General features: G+C 44.0%; 1 protein-coding gene across 1 annotated transcript in view; it reads right to left on the bottom strand.

Moving 5' to 3' along the window:
* The window catches only part of galnt17 (polypeptide N-acetylgalactosaminyltransferase 17), a 314,798-nt gene that overhangs the window by 276,504 nt on the left and 18,958 nt on the right, over positions 1-19,336 (bottom strand). The window contains exon 2 of the mRNA XM_078422462.1: positions 3,990-4,173. Within this exon, the coding sequence (XP_078278588.1) occupies positions 3,990-4,173 (184 nt within the window). The remainder of the gene's footprint in view (positions 1-3,989; positions 4,174-19,336) is intronic.

Raw genomic sequence — 19,336 nt, 5'->3', positions numbered from 1 at the left:
AAAGGGAGAAAACTCCACACAGTGCAAACTCCACACAGACAGCATCCGAGGTCAGGATCAAACCCCGCTCTCTGGTTCTGTTCAGCTCTACCCGCTGCGCCACTGTCGGGTTTAGAAAGGTTATGGAAAATAGACAATAGACAATAGACAATAGACAATAGGTGCAGGAGGAGGCCATTTCGGCCCTTCGAGCCAGCACTGCCATTCAATGTGATCATGGCTGATCATTCTCAATCAGTATCCCATTATGGAAAAGGACAGAAAGCAATCCAACAATCAGATAATCTGGCATCTGAGAAAAATGAAAATCTAAGCACCGACAACATTGTTGGGGGGAGAAGGTGAGGGGATGGTCAAGCAAGTCCATGAAACCTTTCCCATCAGTTCAGCCCACACCATCCAATGGGTTCCATAAGAGATTGATGTTAAGCACTGATTTAAAAAGCTCCTGCTATAACAGCATGTACGACGGATTCAATTGTACGCCGTTTAATGTGCACAGTCACATTTTGGCTCCTGTTTTCATGTGAACATGAATTTCTACTCCAATGAGTCTGCTCCTGATTATGTTTCTGTGTCAGCCATTCACAAATTACCAGCTCGCCATGATTATAATGTAAGTGCTGAGAGAGTGCTCGCAGGTTACCCAACCGAGTGATCGTGCTTGTTGAGATCAATCAGCGTTTCCAACAAGGAAGGTTATCCAACCACCATCAATAAGCAAGATTATTCCTCACAAAACTGTTGTCAATTTGAGCACATGGTGGTATGATTATGGCCGTCACTGTTGCTCCACATTTGAATCCCATGCATCAGGCTTCCAGTCCTGCCACAGTATCAAAATGGCCCCCGATCGTGTCTCATATGATTGCACCAAAGATAACCTACCACCCTTTCATTCTGTTTGCAGCATCTGATACCGTTCACCGCACAGATCGCCATCTCTAGCCTGGGATTATAATAACCCAGTTCAACTCTTACTTGGCCAGCCATAGCTTGAGAATCTTGGAAGAAAACACTTCCTCATTGCCATTGTTCCCTCTAGCCTGTGAAGGGATCACTCCTGAGCTACTCAGAGTTTCCAAGGGTGGCACAGTGCCTCAGTGATAGAGCTGCTGCCTCACAGCGCCAGAGACCCGGGTCCAATCATGACTACGGGTGCTGTCTGCGCAGAGTTTGTACGTTCTCCCTGTGACCGCGTGGGTTTTCTCCGGGTGCTCCGGTTTTCTCCCACATCCCAAAGACGTGCAGGTTTGTTTTAATTGACTTCTGTAAATTGCCCCTAGTGTGTACGATGCAAAAAGTGGAATAACTTAGAACCACTTACGAGTGATCGATGGTCAACATGGACTCGGTGGGCAGAAAGGCCTGTTTCCACGATGTATCTCTGAACTAAACTAAACCTGTATGTAAATCTATATATAAATCTAGAAGGGTCTCGACCCGAAACGTCACCCATTCCTTCTCTCCCGAGATGCTGCCTGACCTGCTGAGTTACTCCAGCATTTTGTGAATAAATCGATTTGTACCAGCATCTGCAGTTATTTTCTTATATTACAAATCTATATGTTGCTCCTTGACATATGCGCTTGGTGTCATTTTCCACAGATATGCCGATAGCAACCTTGTTTCAATGTAGAGTTATAGCCATAGTCAGAGAAATACAGCGTGGAAAGTGGCCCTTCAGCCTCACTATTTCAACCGCCCCCTTACACTAATTGTTCACGTTTTATTCTCCCTATATTCTCATCGACTTCTCTGTTTAAACCTTGCCACACAAGGGGCAATTAACCAAACAACCTGCATATTTTTAGGACGTGGGAGGAATCGTAGTGCGGGGGTTAAACCCATGTAGTCACAGGGAGAACAGTGGGCTGAAAGGCCTGTTTCCAAGTTATGTTCATGCTAATAAGTGATAGGAGCAGAATTAGACCATTCAGGCCATCAAGTCTACTCCGCCATTCAATCATGGCTGATCTATCTCTCCTCCTCAACCCCATTCTCCTGTCTTCTCCCCATAACCCCTCACACCCGTACTAATCATGAATCTATCTATCACAGTCTTAAAAATATCATCATATCATATATCATATATATACAGCCGGAAACAGGCCTTTTCGGCCCTCCAAGTCCGTGCCGCCCAGCGATCCCCGTACATTAACACTATCCTACACCCACTAGGGACAATTTTTACATTTACCCAGCCAATTAACCTACATACCTGTACGTCTTTGGAGTGTGGGAGGAAACCGAAGATCTCGGAGAAAACCCACGCAGGTCACGGGGAGAACGTACAAACTCCTTACAGTGCAGCACCCGTAGTCAGGATCGAACCTGAGTCTCCGGCGCCGCATTCGCTGTAAAGCAGCAACTCTACCGCTGCGCTACCGTGCCGCCCTCTGTTGACTTGGCTTCAACAGCCCTCTGTGGCAATGAATTCCACGTCTTTATTTCTATCTTTCAATCAGTTCAGAAACAAACTATGATAAGGACCACATCACTCAGAAAATGCAATGAGGCATTTCCTGCAGAGACTCTTGCAACTCCAGAGCATCAAAGTCCATCAAAGCCATCAGGCATGACACCATTCTGTGTAATTAATATTCCTTCTGATGCTTTAAGCTTAACCCATTTTGCCCTGCTGGCACTCTTCATTGGGCACTCTAGGACAATATGGTCTCGCTTGTTTCAGTTGTGTTTCAGTTAAGGCAAACCATCCATCTCATTTTCACCCGAAAAAAGTCTACAGCAGTAATATTTTGATCTTAGCGGCTTTGAATTTTGACCATAATTGAAGGTGAAATGCAATGCACCAACAGGCAAATCATTATTGTTGTCCCTTATCTGTGTTGCATTAATACCTCCTCATGGATACATGAGGATTTCTATGCATGTGGTCCTCAATGCCAACTCCAAAATAAACAGGCATTACCTATGAGTGAAATTTCAACACAATGCCGCATTACATGGCAAATTCATGTGTGTAAGTACCAAATTAAAAATTGTCCACACTTATTTCCAATTAAGTCTCATAAAGCCCATAAAAAGCAGAGATGTGCAGGAAACTAACAGCATCTCATATTTCGCTTGGGCAGTTTACACCCCAGCAGTATGAACATTGACTTCACTTCAGATAGTTCCTCTGTCCCTCTCTTTCCCCTCCCCCTTCCCAGTTCTCCCACTGTCTTCCTGTCTCCAACTACATCCTATCTTTGTCCCGCCCCCTCCCCTGACATCAGTCTGAAGAAGGGTCTCGACCTGAAACGTCACCCATTCCTTCTCTCCAGAGATGCTGCCTGACCCGCTGAGTTACTCCAGCATTGTGTGTCTACCTAAAGAGCGGAGATATTCATTTGATTTTAATTTTGAGCATTCGTGTGAGATGGGTTCTGTCGAATCTAATTTAATTAACCGAATGTGGGTTGATAGCATAGAATTCTTCCTCTGGAGTCGAACAAAATTCAAAGTGACAATCATATTTGGAAAGGCCACGTGAATGTAAACCATTAGAACCTCTTCTGGACAATAAAGGCAATAGAAGCCCACTATGCACCCACATCGAAATAAGCTTGATAGAAAATCCACCAGTCCTTCACTGAACATTTCCACGGGACACACATTGACAGAATGCATTCTCATTCCATTTGTGTAGGAAGGAACTGCAGATGCTGGTTTAAATCGAAGGTAGACACAAAATGCTGGAGTAACTCAGCGGGACAGGCAGCATCTCTGGAAAGATGGAATGGGTGACGTTTCGGGTCGAGTCTCTTCTTCAGACTGACCCGAAATGTCACCCATTCCTTCTCTCCAGAGATGCTGCCTGCCCCGCTGAGTTACTCCAGCATTTTGTGTCTACCTTCTCATTCCATTTGTTCAACCCATAAATAAAGAATATTAAATATTGTAGCCACCCAAGTAAAAGGGGGTTAATAAATTGGCGTTGAAATAATGATTGGCAAATTGCTCAGGATTGAAGGGCTGTCACTTACTTGCTCGGTCGATAGTCTGAGATGGATCGATCGAGAGAAATCCTGTTGCTCAGGTAGGTGTTGTAGCCATATTTTTCATATGCTCCTGCAGCTTTTTGTTCCTCTTCGGTCGTGAGAGTAGCAGGCAATCCTCCCTGGCCACGTCCACCAAATCCCTCGATGAGCCCGAGAGACTTTGACAATCCTAAAGTGGGAGAATGACGAAGAATAGACTCTTATGAAAATAGACAATAGACAATAGACAATAGGTGCAGGAGTAGGCCATTCGGCCCTTCGAGCCAGCACCGCCATTCAATGTGATCATGGCTGATCATTCTCAATCAGTACCCCGTTCCTGCCTTCTCCCCATACCCCCTGACTCCGCTATCCTTAAGAGCTCTATCTAGCTCTCTCTTGAATGCATTCAGAGAATTGGTCCCCACTGCCCTCTGAGGCAGAGAATTCCACAAATTCACAACTCTCTGACTGAAAACGTTTTTCCTCATCTCTGTTCTAAATGGCCTACCCCTTATTCTTAAACTGTGGCCCCTTGTTCTGGACTCCCCCAACATTGGGAACATGTTTCCTGCCTCTAACGTGTCCAACCCCTTAATAATCTTATACGTTTCGATAAGATCCCCTCTCATCCTTCTAAATTCGAAAAATGGTGCATGACAAAGAAGTAATCTGTAAGTGCTATTTTGTGTGTTTCAGGCCTTCTAACGTTTCTTCGGGAAAGGTGAGAGAGTCATAAAAACGCATATACAATGTATGAACGTTTACTGCAGGTTCAAGTTGAACGCATTCCAATTATTTTGGCTCCAGCCACCACATTGGTATGGTTTGGTAAGAAAAGTACAAACACATCCTTAATCGAGATTTCACTTGATGTGTAATCTCCAGAAGAGAGAATTTAAATCTTTTTGCTCATTTTATAGTTTAGTTACGTTAGAGATACGATGTGGAAACAGGTTCTTTGGGCCACCGAGTACATGCCGACCAACGATCACCCATACACTAGTTCTATATAATGCCAGTTTCCCATCCCACACACAAGAGGTAATTTGCAGACAGCGATCAACCTACAGACCTGCACGTCCGTGGAATTGTGCAGGGAACCGGAGCACCCGCAGAAAACCCATGTGGTCCCAGGGAGAGCGTACAAACTCCATACAGACAGCACCCGCAGTCAGGATCGAATCCAGGCCTCCGGTGCTGTAAGGCAGCAACTCTACCGCTGTGCTACCACGCCGTCTTTGGGTGTAGAATGAGTCAGAATCCATGGATGAGGGATCTTCAGATGTCATTTGTGTGGACCTAAATCAATCGTCAGGCTTTTGCCCATGTTCAAAAGGAACCTTGTCTGGAAACATGTTAAAGCTGTTGATGGAATTGCTGAAGGAATCCAGCAGGACCAGCTTTAAAACCTTTCTCTGCACGTCGTGGAATCAGGACTGTTCTCCCAGCTTCACAAACCATCTGGCCTGCTGGCAGCCCGTGCCTGTTGCCCTCCCATTCACTCACCAAGCCTACCTGAGTGTTGTCACCGGGGAAGACACAAACCAACCTCCCTTCCATTGACTCCATGTATACGTCACGCTGCCACAGCAAAGCCAGCAGCATAATCAACTACAAGTCCCACGCTGGATGCTCCCTTGTCTCCCCTCTCTCCCATGGAGCAAGAGGTATAGAAGTGTGAAAAGGCACAACTCCTGATTCAGGGACAGTTTTTTCCCCAGCTGTTATCAGGCAACTGAACCGTCCTACCAACAACTCGAGCGCAGTACTGAGCTACTATTTACCTCATTGGAGACCCTTGGACTATCTTTGATCGGACTTTACCTTGCATTAAACGTTATTCACATCATTCCCTTTATTGGGTATCTGTACACTGTGGATGGCCCGATTGTAATCATGTTTTGTCTTTCCGCTGACAGGTTAGCACGCAAAAAAGCTTTTCATTGCACCTCGGTACACGTGACAATACATAAAACTCAAACTCAAATGGACCCACTGAAGGCGATCCACAAATCCACGGATGTACGCCAGTAATTTGCAAGGATCAAAGGTGTTTAAGGCGCTGCCAGAACACCCTCAACTCTGTGCAAGATACTGGCTGAAACTCAATTTCTAACAGCAAGACTTCAATCCTAATATTTTTGAGCTATGGTTGTTGAAAGCAAGTTAGTCACTTCCCTTGTAAAGTATTCCCTCATAATTCAATCCCTGGTCCATGTGTGTCCCGCTCGTGTAACAGCAGATCTGACAAGTGATCGTTTGTTTCTCCTTGCACAATTGTATTCCCTTTCATTTCTATTACACTGAGAGATTTCTCTTTCAAGCGGGAACTTAGTCCCCATTGGGACTGACCAGAAGTGCCCTTTTATCTAATATGACCTAAAAGTACTTCAAAATGCATTATTCGCCTGCTTATAAAACCCAACGTTAATAGCCACTGTCATTATTACTTTACTCAGATTTTTTTTTTTTTTTTGTTAACTGTTCTAACAGTTTTAGCGTGCGAAACATGATTAACAACACTAAATTGTTGAGGGCAGATTTTGTGACAGATGGCTTCCTGATACTGGATACTGGAATTGGTTGTTAGTGATTAAGCTGAGTCTTTAATATTTTAGTAATGCTTACCGGTGCGATTGTTAAATAGTGTTCAGTGGATCACCATTCTCCATCACCCCTTTGCTACACCACCTTTTACACAGAGTGAGTCACCCACAGAGTTGTGAATGTGGAATCACCCAGAGAGTTGTGAAACTATGTGGAATTCTCTGCCACAGAAGGCAGTGGAGGCCAATTCACTGGATGTTTTCAAGAGGGAGTTAGATATTGCTCTTAGGGCTAATGGAATCAAGGGATATGGGGAGATAGCAGGAACGGGTTACTGATTTTGGAATGATCAGCCATGATCGTATTGCATGGCGGTACGGGCTCGAAGGGCCGAATGGCCTACTCCTGCACCTATTTTATATGTTTCTAATTAGAAAATGGCAATACTGCGGAAAGACATTTTGCCCTTTAAGTCCTTTTGCCCATTCATCTGGCCATTAATTGTTGCCCTGCAGTTTTTCTTTCAAGTATAAACTGAATTCACTTGCTGAAACCAATTGTCACCACCACTGTCAAGTTATACATTACAGATTTTAAATATTCATTGTGATAAAAAAAGCTTCCTTCGTGAAAACGCAGATCCTTTCTCCGTCACGATTCTGCGTGTCCTTAAGTCTTTGATCCCTCTGCCTCTGGACTGTTTCCACCGACTCTGCTCACACGTCCCTCGTTGTTTTGAATACATCTTTCACATTTCAAATATCTCTCCATTCAAAAAGAGAAGGCAGTCATGGGCACAGTAGTCACCACCAATGCAGTGTTTTGTTCAAAAGGCCACAAGAGGAGCTTCAATATTGGCGGCTATTTGCTAATCTCTTATCACCTCCGAGAACCGTGAACGTGACCAAGAACTAGTGTTGGTTGCAAGGCCATTTCACCTGAAGCCCAAGTATTGCCAAACATTTTAACTCCCCTTCCATTACCATACTGACCTCTCAGTCTTGGCCTCCTCCACTGTCTGAGTGAGGCTATAGGCAAATTGGAGGAGCAGCTCCTCATATTTTGCTTGGGCAGTTTACAGCCCAGCGGTATGAATATTGATTTCTCTCATTTCAAGTAACCTTGCATCCCTTCTCTCTCCATCTCTCCCTTACCCTCGTTGTCCTGCTAGTTTCACAGTTCGTATCCCTTCGTTATCACCTCTTCCACAGCCAACAATGGACCATTGTGGGCTCCACCTTTCCATGGTAATCGGTGCCATCTCTGAATCTTTTCTGTATCTTCTCCTACCTCTAGTTTCCCTCACCCCCCGGCTCTCAGTCTGAAGAAGGCCCTCAATCCGAAATGTCACCTATTCCTTTTCTCCAGAGATGCTGCCTGACCTGCTGAATGCCTGATAGCATTTTGTATCTATCTTTATTGCAGATACAATGACATTTTTGGAGGTTTAAAACTGCACTACTGAGATGCAAGAGTCTTTAAATATGGGTGATGCTTGTAAATGTTTAATAGACATGAGTTCATAGAACCAAGGACAAAGCATTCAAATGATAATTCTTAGAAAAATGGATCATGTGATTTTGTTTTCATTGCCAATACCGACTTTACGCAGAGTAAATTAGACAATAGACAATAGACAATAGGTGCAGGAGTAGGCCATTTGGCCCTTCGAGCCAGCACTGCCATTCACCGTGATCATGGCTAATCAGGATCAAATTGGATCAGTGATAATCAGTAATTAGGGTTGCCAACTTTCTCACTCCCAAATAAGGGACAAAAGGTGGAGTCACCACCCTGCGCCCCACGTGACCTCACCCAGCCAGCGGCCACATGCTCCCGCTCCACCAATGGCGGCCGCCCGGGCCGGGAGGCGGTTTGCTATGCAACCTCCGTTAGTAGGCGCCCGGGCCTCTGGGCCTACACTGTCCGGACCTACTGCAGCCCCCGGGCCTACAGTATCCTGACCTACAGTGTCCGGGCCTACAGCGTGCCCCGGGCCTAATACGGGACAAGGGCAGCCCCGTATTAAGCCAATTTAGCCCAATATACGGGATGTTCCGGCAAATACGGGACAGTTGGCAACCCTATCAGTGATCATAATCATTTGGCATGGTGAGCCAAATGCTTCATTAAAGCAGTCGTTACCAGTTGGGATGCATGTTAGTGGTCTGGCATTTTGCCAGTTGCAGGACTCACACCTAATGAGCACATTAGATGGTGCTACACCAAGTATTTCAACCCTTTGCATAATATTGAAGCTCTTGGGTCCACAGAACACAATTAGTGAATCAACACAGAGAGAGAAAAAAACAAGGGGCATAATACCCAGTGAAGACTGTGTGTTCACAGGTGCACACTCTGTTCTCAACCCGTCAGCATTTTTAGGAGAATGGAACTGACAAGAGAATAACATTTGGCTCGATGATCATCCCGCATGCTCGGGCCAAGACGGAGCAGGAAACTCCAGGACAGAAGCTCACTCTGGAAGAGCAGGTATAAAAATGCACAATCGGCAAGACCCTTGCCTCCGTCTCCCCCATGGAAACCTCTCTGCTACTGGTCTCCGGCAGCCATGGGGACTGTGCCTTTAAGAGCAGATTTTCATTTCTTAGGGTTGTGCCCAAAGGTGGGCAAAACGTAGACTACAATGCCTCTGCTCCTGATGGAACCTAAGCCAGTCACTGTTTAACACAACTGTGGATGGCAATCACCGTAATGCTGGGTCACATCTGCTTTTAAACTCTCTGCCACAGAAGGCAGTGGAGGCCAATTCACTAGATGTTTTCAAGGGAGAGCTAGATATAGCTCTTTGGGTTAAAGGAATCAAGGGATATGGGGAGAAAGCAGGAACGGGGTACTGATTTAGGATGATCAGCCATGATCATATTGAATGGCGGTGCTGGCTCGAAGGGCCGAATGGCCTACTCCTGCACCTACTTTTTATGTTTCTATGTTAACAATCTTGTTTTATCAATCTTGTGGCAGCAATATTTTAGTGCACCAAAAAGAGTATGCCTAACCTTGACTCAACAGCCTCACTTAGGATGTGTAAAGCAGGCACATAAAGCCTTCAAATGCATGGAGTCTTCCTAGCATACATCTCCCTAATGTCGTAACGTAGTTCAAGAAACAAACGAAGTTAACCACAGTTTGTAACACATTCTAGAGCAAATGGGAAGACAATTTTTTAAAATTTAAATCAGCAACATTTCTTCTGGTAAAATGAGCTGCTCTTGAGAAAATTGTAACTTTCTCTTCACTCCCTGACTTCTATCTCAAAAACATGGTGCTGTTGAATAACACACACACCAAGAATCAGGAGCCACAAAGGGCAGACATTGGCAGTTTTAAAAAGTTGCTGTTCATTTTAAAAAGTTTCAAAACAAACGAAGTTAACCACAGTTTGTAACACATTCTAGAGCAAATGGGAAGACAATTTTTTTAAATTTAAATCAGCAACATTTCTTCTGGTAAAATGAGCTGCTCTTGAGAAAATTGTAACTTTCTCTTCACTCCCTGACTTCTATCTCAAAAACATGGTGCTGTTGAATAACATACACAGCAAGAATCAGGAGCCACAAAGGGCAGACATTGGCAGTTTTAAAAAGTTGCTGTTCATTTTAAAAAGTTTCAAAACAAACAAAGTTTCAAAATATTGACCTACATGAATAACAAGGAGAAACCTTGTAATTTAGAGTGCCCCATTTAATGACACAGTGTTTGCAGATAATGTTGCCAGCTTAACCTATTGGCAATGATTTCTGCTGGCCGCGTTCATACCAGCAGGCTGTACCAGCCTTTGCCAGCTCATCTTCACCCATGAATAAAACAAATCAAATCAAGTCGAGTCAAGTTCATTGTTGTATGCATAAGTAGAGTGAGATAAAGGTACAATACTCTGCAACGTCCAACAAAGGGGAAATACGTTTGAGGTGAAGGTGATTTTGAATTAATGAACAATGCACGGAGAGTATAAGTGAATTTACATCTCATCTGAGCCCTAAACCTGGAGCATGTCCAGAAGGCACTCACTGTGTAAAAATCTTAATATGTGTCCATAACTTTTAAAGTTTGTTCCTCAATGCATCTTTACTGCACATTGGACTGGGTCAGAAAGACATTACAATGTATACCCTATGTTACCAACGATATTTCCCAATGATGTCTCTAAATTTCTTGCTAATCACTCATTAACATCCCCCACACTGACCAACATGCCCCATCTACACTGCGTTTGGCCCATATCCTTCTGAACCCATGTTCCCAATGTTGGGGGAGTCCAGAACAAGGGGCCACAGTTTAAGAATAAGGGGTAGGCCATTTAGAACTGAGATGAGGAAAAACTTTTTCAGTCAGAGAGTTGTGAATCTGTGGAATTCTCTGCCTCAGAAGGCAGTGGAGGCCAATTCTCTGAATGCATTCAAGAGAGAGCTAGATAGAGCTCTTAAAGATAGCAGAGTCAGGGGAGAAGGCAGGAACGGGGTACTGATTGAGAATGATCAGCCATGATCACATTGAATGGCGGTGCTGGCTCGAAGGGCCGAATGGCCTCCTCCTGCACCTATTGTCTATTATCTATTGTCCATTGTCTATTGAACCTATCGCCTCAAAGTCAGTCTGAAGAAGGGTTCTAACCCAAAATGTCACCTATCCATAATCTCCAGGGACTCCAGTGTTGCCTGACTCCAACACTTGGGTCTTTCTTTGTAAACCAACATCTGCGGTTCCTTGTTTCTCAGTCATCTCTCCTGTTGTACTCAAATGATCTCATGATGAAGGCCAACATACCATTTATCTTTCAAATTGCTTGCTGAACCAGCAAAATAACTTTCAGTGATTGGCGAACAAGAACACGCAGGTCTTTCCAAACACTAACAAACATTTTAGTTTAGTTTAGTTTAGTTTGGAGATACAGCACGGAAATAAGCACTTCGGCCCACCGAGTCCATGCCGATCAATGATCCACGCACACTAATATTATCCTACACACACTAGGGACAATTTACAATTATACCAAGCCAATTAACCTACAAACCTACACATCTTTGGAGTGTGGGAGAAAACTGGAGATCCCAGAGAAAATCCACGCAGGTCACGGGGAGAGCGTGCAAACTCCGTACAGACATCAACCCCCATAGTCAGGATTGAACCCGGGTCTCTGGCGCTGTAAGGCAGCAACTCTACCGCTGTGCCACCGTGCCGCCCATCTCTCTCACCACTTTAAAATGATTTCCCTTTCTATTGCCATTTTCCATGAAATATTCCATTTGCCGTGCCATCCATTAATAGGTCTGTCGATACCTTAAAATCTCAAGCCTCTCTGCTTCCTTCTCATGCTCACTCTGCCGCCTGGCTTTGCATTATCAGCAACCAAGAGATGAATTTCCAGGGAAAGTCAGCATTCCTTTCGCCACACTAATGGTTTGCAGAGTCGAAATAAAATTGTTATAGAAAATGAAAGCTTTCCGTTCACAACTCTCAGCTTCTATCTTGAAGTCCCAAACTACCTAATTTTAAAACGTTAGTTAGTGTTTGGAAAGACCCGAGAGTCCTTGTACGCCAATCACTGAAAGTTATTTTGCTGGTTCAGCAAGCAATTTGAAAGATAAATGGTATGTTGGCCTTTATCATGAGATCATTTGAGTACAACAGCAGAGATGACTGAGAAACATCAACTTCCTGACAGAGAGGAAGCAGCATGCGAGGCTGGGAAAGCACATCTCGGACCCGAAGACCCTCAGCATAGGAGCTCCGCAAGGCTGCGTACTCTCCCCTCTCCTTTACTCTCTCTACACCAACCACTGCACCTCCACAGACTCCTCTGTCAAGCTCTTCAAGTTTGCGGATGGCACTACCCTGATTGGGCTGATCCAGGATGGGGAGGAATCTGCCTACAGAGGGGAAGTGATACAGCTGGCGTCCTGGTGCCATCGCAACAACCTGGAGCTCAATGCTCTCAAGACAGTAGAACTAATTGTAGACTTTCGAAGAGATCCCCCTCCCCTCCCCCCACTCATCATCAACAACACCATAGTCACATCTGTGGAGTCATTTAAGTTCCTTGGAACCATCATCTCCAGGGACCTTAAATGGGGGGGCCACCATCGACTCCACAGTCAAAAAGGCCCAACATACTTCCTGCTTCGTGATATGCGAATTACCTTACAGCCGTACGGAAAAAATACAAGACACAAAAATACATAAAAGTTAACATAAACATCCACCACAGTGGATTCCCCACATTCCTCACTGCGATGGAAGCATACAAGTCCAATCTTCTTCCTCTTTATTTCTCCCGCGGTAGTCAAACCATCTGTCGGAGCGATCAAAGCTCCCGCAGCCGGCGGTCGAAGCCCCCGCGTCGGGGCGGTCGAAACTCCCGCGGCTTGGAGTTCCCGATGTCGGTCTCAGACCAGAGACCGCGGGTTCCGTGATGTAAGTCCGCAAGCACACATGGTTGGAGCTCCGAGGTCGATCCCTGGCAAAGGGATCGCGGGCTCCGTGACGTTAAAGTCCCATGGGCACCCGCAGTGGAGCTCTCAAAGGTCGGTCTCCAGCAAAGGCCGCCAACTCCTCGATGTTAGGCCGCAGTGCGGACGGAGATACGATACGGAAAAAAATCGCATCTCCGTCGAGATAAGAGATTAAAAAAAGTTTGCCCCAACACCTCCTTCCCCCCGCCCCCCACATAAAACAAGCTAAAGAACACGAAAAACATACATTTAACACATACTATTAAAACACAAAGAAGAAAAGGACAGACAGACAGTTGGCGAGGCAATGCGTTTAATTGGTACGGTACTATGTTCATGGACTATATTAGGTAATTAATTTTAGTCACAGTTGGTATATATTGTTGCAAATATTGATCACTTCCTCCAATTTCACCCACGTTTCCATTCATCATCGAGGGGGCCATAGGTAGTGTGTGTTGGGCTTGGAAATAATGATTAAAAAGCAGTGGGAAATTATGTTGGTGTGATTGTTTTAGGGGAATCAGATAAGGGAGCAAAGGGAAAGTGGCCATACTAATAGAAGTAAATAATGTTTCCATTGAGTAGGAAGAAACTGCAGATGCTGGTTTACCCTGAAGATAGACACAAAATACTGGAGTAACTCAGCGGGACAGGCAGCAACTCTAGAGAGATCTTCAGATCTGAAGAAGAGTCTCAATCCGAAACTTCACCCATGCCTTCTATCCAGAGATGCTACCTGTCTCGCAGTTACTCCAGTGTTTCTATTGAGCCCTGTCTCTACATAATATTTTTATTGTGCATTTGATACCAGGCGGACTGGAACATTATGATAATATTTCATGCATTATACCTATTTAATTTTTCAACTTTGCTTTCACAAGATTTCAATTTTAAATCCGCACAATGGGGTTTTCAAATACTTCTTCGATCCACAATGGCAGATGATTTTAATTCAGATCGAGAGATCAATAGGCTTACAAGATACAAAGCACTGAATGGATTTAGAAAAATGGTAAGACAATTGAACTGTCATAACAATGTATTCTGCTAAGATGAGTTTTGTTTTAAAGGGAGCTAAAAGCAAAGTGGTGGTCAGGTGTACAAACTTTAAAATGCATTTGTTAGATCACACAGAGCAGACTTGTGACACATTTAAGCAGAACATCAATAGTATTTGGGTGAAATGCAATTGGGAAATGTTACAAAACTAAACAATTCTGTCTGGTGGATTCAAGAACAAAATTCTTCAGGTTACCTGTTGTTGAACTCAAAGAACAATTGCCCAATTGCCCTGGCCTCTGGCCAGTTCTTAACAGAATTCAGACAATCTTCCACAACAGTGAAGGCTGAAGAAGAATGTCTGAAGAGGGTCTAGATTCAAATACAGAGCAGAAATGGGTCCGTACAGCCCACCTCATTCATGCCAGCTGTGATGTCCATCTACACATCAGTCTGAAGAAGGGTCCCAGCCCGAAGCGTCATCCATCCTTTTTCTCCAGATATGCTAGTTGACCCACTGAGTTACTCCAGCACTCAATGTCCATCTTCCTATCTACACTAATCTTGTTTGTCCATGTTAGGCCACATCCCCAAATCTTGCCGATTCCTCCTAATCAGTCCCTACCCTTTCCAAGTGACCTTAAATCCTGTTCCGCTGAATTTTCCCAACCACTGCCCGTAGGTCCCGGAATTATCCCCATTGCCATTGTTTGAATAAGGGTACAACATTAGCTATCTTCCATTCTTATAGTATCTCACAGATGGAAAAAGTATCTCACTCATGGGTGAATGAAGATGCAAAAATCTCTGCCAGAAGTCCCAGCAGTCTTTGCATTTTGGATCAGATCACATCTGGCTCATAGGATTTATACTCTAAATGGAACATTATTTCTTGAAATTCCTCCACCCTGATACAGGTTTTTCAGTGCATTCCACCCTTAACTCTGCAGCTGAGAAGTAATTACCAGGGAGAAAGGAGTTCACCTGTCAATATTAAACAAGGGCCAAACCTGATATTCCTTCAAATCACTTCTCAATTATCTTAGGAAAATAACTGCAGATGATGGTACAAATCGAAGGTATCACAAAATGGTGGAGTAACTCAGCCAGTAAGGCAGGATCTAGGAGAGAAGGAATGGGTGACGTTTCGGGTCGAGACCCTTCTTCAGACTGATGTTGTAGGAAAATAACTGCAGATGCAGGTACAAATCGAAGGTACCACAAAATGCTGGAGTAACTCAGCAGGTCAGGCAGCATCTCAGGAGAGAAGGAATGGGTGACGTTTCGGGTCGAGACCCTTCTTCAGCCTGAAGAAGGATCTTGACCCGAAACGTCACCCATTCCTTCTCTCCAAGATGCTGCCTGACCTGCTGAGTTACTCCAGCATTATGTGATACTCTCTATTATCTTAAGTGGACTCACCTGAATTTGGGCCAACTCCAAAAATCAACTCTTATTTGTTCATGAACTGAAGAAATATTGGAAACTAGACTGGAGATTTAAGATTCTAGCCTATCATTGCTTAAGGAATGTACTGTATCTGGCTTATTGAGCATCCCCTTTGAAATTTGTTGATACACTGAAACTGTTAAACAACGACCAGAAAACATGCTACAGGAATAATTTGGACAGCAGTACGATTGTTTGCATCACTACTGGTGATTGGCTTTGTAAAGGGTCCAACTGCAACAAGAATTAAGCAATTTAACTGGTGATTATTTTTCTGATAGACATTCATCTTCCTTCCCTACCTTACATTTCCGTTTCCACTTCCGAAGATGTCCTTTCGTATCATGGGGAAAGTACTAAAGAATTCATAATTAATTACACTCCATCTCAAGACATGGAGCACTTATAATAAAATTGATGAATTATTTGGTGCTAATAAACACAGGTCTAACTCAAAAAGAGGTTTTAAAGCAATTGCCTCTGAAAAAGGCACATGGTTATTCATAATAAAATTTGTAATAAGCAAGAGATAGACTTAATAATCACAAGTTGCTTAATGACATGGAGTAACTCTGCCACTGGCTTCAAGAAAGGGGGATCTCTGTTAAAGCTCTCAAGTTTCTAAGCATTTGTGTACTTTTGGTTGTCCTTGGCATGGTTGGCATGGACGAGTTGGGTCAAAGGGCTTGTTTCCGTGCTGTATGACTATTTGCTTAATGTTAACATACATAAAATTATTAATTATTAACGGCTGACAATTAAACACTCAGTCCATAAAGTAAATAATTCAAGGTGCACTGCCTATTCCTATGGGTTATGAATGAATTCAGGATGTTGTTAAAATGTCAATATTTTAAACTTTGTTCTGTTTCCACACTTCAATTTACATCTTAATTCTTCGTCTCGTGAAATATTTCTTCTTCCCCGTTAAACCTCTACCTGTATATTTTCAATTAATTTGCATACTCCTCTTCAATCCTTCTTTTCGTTTCACAATGCCCTCATTTTATTGTTAGGTGTCTGCACTGTTTTTCCAAAATGGATGTCAGCATCCTAGCTCTACTCTACTGTTATTGCCTCCAGCAATATTGTAGACAAAAATATTAAACCCCAAGTGTATTCAACCAGGTTGTGCCCAGTGAAAGTGCTTCTGAAATAAAGATGACACAGGTTTGTCTTTTATAAAGATATCACAGAACATAGGACAGAACAGCACAGGAACGGGCTCTTCAGACATAATGTTTTGAGCCGAACATGTTGCCCGTTAAACAGACCTCATCTGCCTGTACATGATCTGTATTCCTTCATTCCCTGCACTTCCATCTGCCTATCCAAAAGCCTCTTGAGCGCCACTAGTGTATCTTTCTCCACCACCACCCCTGGCCCCCAACACTCTCTGTGTAAATAGAACTTGCTCCACACATCTACATTAAACTTTCTTCTTCTCACCTTGTGGCTATAGTTTAGTTTAGCTTAGTTTAGGGATACAGTGTGGAAACAGGCCCTTCGGCCCACCGAGTCCATGCCGACCAGCAATCACACTATCCTACACACACTAGAGACAATTTACAATTTTATCAAAGACAAAACTGTACATCTTTGGAGTGTGGGAGGAAACCGGTGGACCTGGAGAAAGCCCGGAGCAGGGAGTGCGTGAAATCTCCGTACAGACAACACCCGTAGTCAGGATCGAACCTGGTGCTTTAAGGCAGCAACTCTACCTCTGTGCCACCTTGTCACCTCTATATTATTAAATCATTAAAATATGATTCAGTACAGAATGTGTCCAAGGATGTCTGGTGCCATTTTGGTGTTCCATGGTGTCCAAAAAAACACCAATTCCAAATAATTAACAGTTTTGCATCCACCTAACACTGGGTAGATTTGAACCAACTTGGCTAACTTTTAACAGCTGTCATCAATTACAGGTTCTTCCCAGTTTGCAGGTAATTGCATTTAAACCAATGCATTCAGCTTTGCAAAATGTGCCAGGAAATGAGTGAATCTGCCGTCGCAAGCAATCAAGTAGTGGGGTCAACCTCAGTTCAATGAGTATTGCACTCAGATGTGCCGGGAACAGAACTAAAAGAAGAACCAACTTAGTCAAAGGCAACACAGGACAACGTGTGTGCTCAGTCACAAAGACACCATGCAATAGACAGCAAGCAATCCCACAACAAGGATACAGCGTGGAAGCAGGCTCTTCGGCCCGCCGAGTCCACGCCAACCAACGATCATGTATACGCTAGCTTTATCCTACACACTAGGGAGAATTTGCAGAAGCCAATTAACCTACAAATCTGCACGTCTTTGGAGTGTGGAAGGAAACTGGAGCACTTGGAGAAAATCCACGCGGTCACAGGGAGAACGTACAAACTCTTTTCAGACAGCACCCGTAGTCAGGATCGAACCCAGGTCTCGGGCGCTGTATGCTAGCAAGTCTACTGCTGCACCACTGCGGTGCCCTGTGTGAGCTATCATTAAAGTCAGCTTACAGCAGTGCTTCTCAATTTACTTGCCACGGAGGACCATCCCTGCAGCCTGGTGGGAACCACCCACACAAGTTACTCCCTGCATCCATTTAAATAATGTACTCTAGTTTAGTTTAGAGATACAGGGTGGGTCTCTGGCGCTGTCAGGCAACAACTCTACCACTGCGCCACCGTGCCGCTCACCTGTTTCTGATATCACTTGGGCTACAGCAATACGCTGAATTGGTTGCAAATAGTCTGGGTGTTGGGAACCACTTCTTTTGAGATTTGTCTCTGCAATGCGAGTGTAGTTTGAGAGTTCAGGTGAGTACCATGATAAGCACCTAACGATATAAATATCCCTTAAAAGATTTTCAAATAATGGAGAAGAGGGTGTAAAAGGTTGAGTGTTCCCTCTGGCATGCTTTAGAAAGCAAAGCATATCACAATATTTCATTAGACTATGCAATTTAATTTTGACTTATTTCTCAACATCAAATTTAATTTTTATTTGTTTAGTTTAGTTTCGAGATATAGCGCGGAAACAGGATCTTTCAGCCCAACGGGTCCGCGCCGACCAGCGATCCCACACATTAACACTATCCTATACCCATTAGGGACATTTTTTGACATTCACCAAGCCAATTAACCTACATACCTGTACGTCTTTGGAGTGTGGGAGGAAACTGAAGTTCTCGGAGAAAACCCACGCACGTCACGGGGAGAACGTACAAACTCCGTACAGACAGCGCCCGTAGTCGGGATCGAACCCCGGGTCTCCGGCGCTGCATTCGCTGTAAGGCAGCAACTACCGCTGCTCCACCGTGCCGCCCTATTCTATGGAAGTCAGCTATTGAGGCATTTTTTACCATTTTCGACCATTATTCTTTAATTTTATGTCATTTTATGTCATTTGTGCTATGGAATGACATCAGAAATTATCCTGATTTCCTTATAACCTAAGAAAACTATCCTCTGTGAGATTTGGCCAAAATCTTAGCCACCCAATACTATTTTTTTTTTAGAGCAGAAATGAGGGCCAAAGTCAGTGAAACAGCATCTGTGGAAAGATCAAGTCAATGATCTTTGATCAGAACAGGGAAAAGTTACAGATAGAACAAACTGGTGGCGCTGGCTGAAAGAGGCCATGATGCGTTTGTTTGGAGAAGACACAAGAAACTGCAGATGCTGACATTTCATGGGGAAAAAAAGACTACTGAGGGAACTCAGTGGGTCAGGCAGCACCTGTGAAGGGAAAAGGACAGACGATGTTTCGAGCCAGGATCCTTTTTCAAAGGTCTCAACAGGAAATGTTGTCCATCCAATTTCCTTGACAGGTGCTGCCTGATCTGCTCAGTCCATCCTGCTTTTTGTTTTTTTGGGGTTTTTTTAGAGATAAAGCGCGGAA

Source organism: Rhinoraja longicauda, chromosome 26, assembly GCF_053455715.1.
Source record: "Rhinoraja longicauda isolate Sanriku21f chromosome 26, sRhiLon1.1, whole genome shotgun sequence".
In the NCBI taxonomy this organism is placed as follows: domain Eukaryota; kingdom Metazoa; phylum Chordata; class Chondrichthyes; order Rajiformes; family Arhynchobatidae; genus Rhinoraja; species Rhinoraja longicauda.
This window is presented reverse-complemented; position numbering and strand designations above follow the sequence as displayed.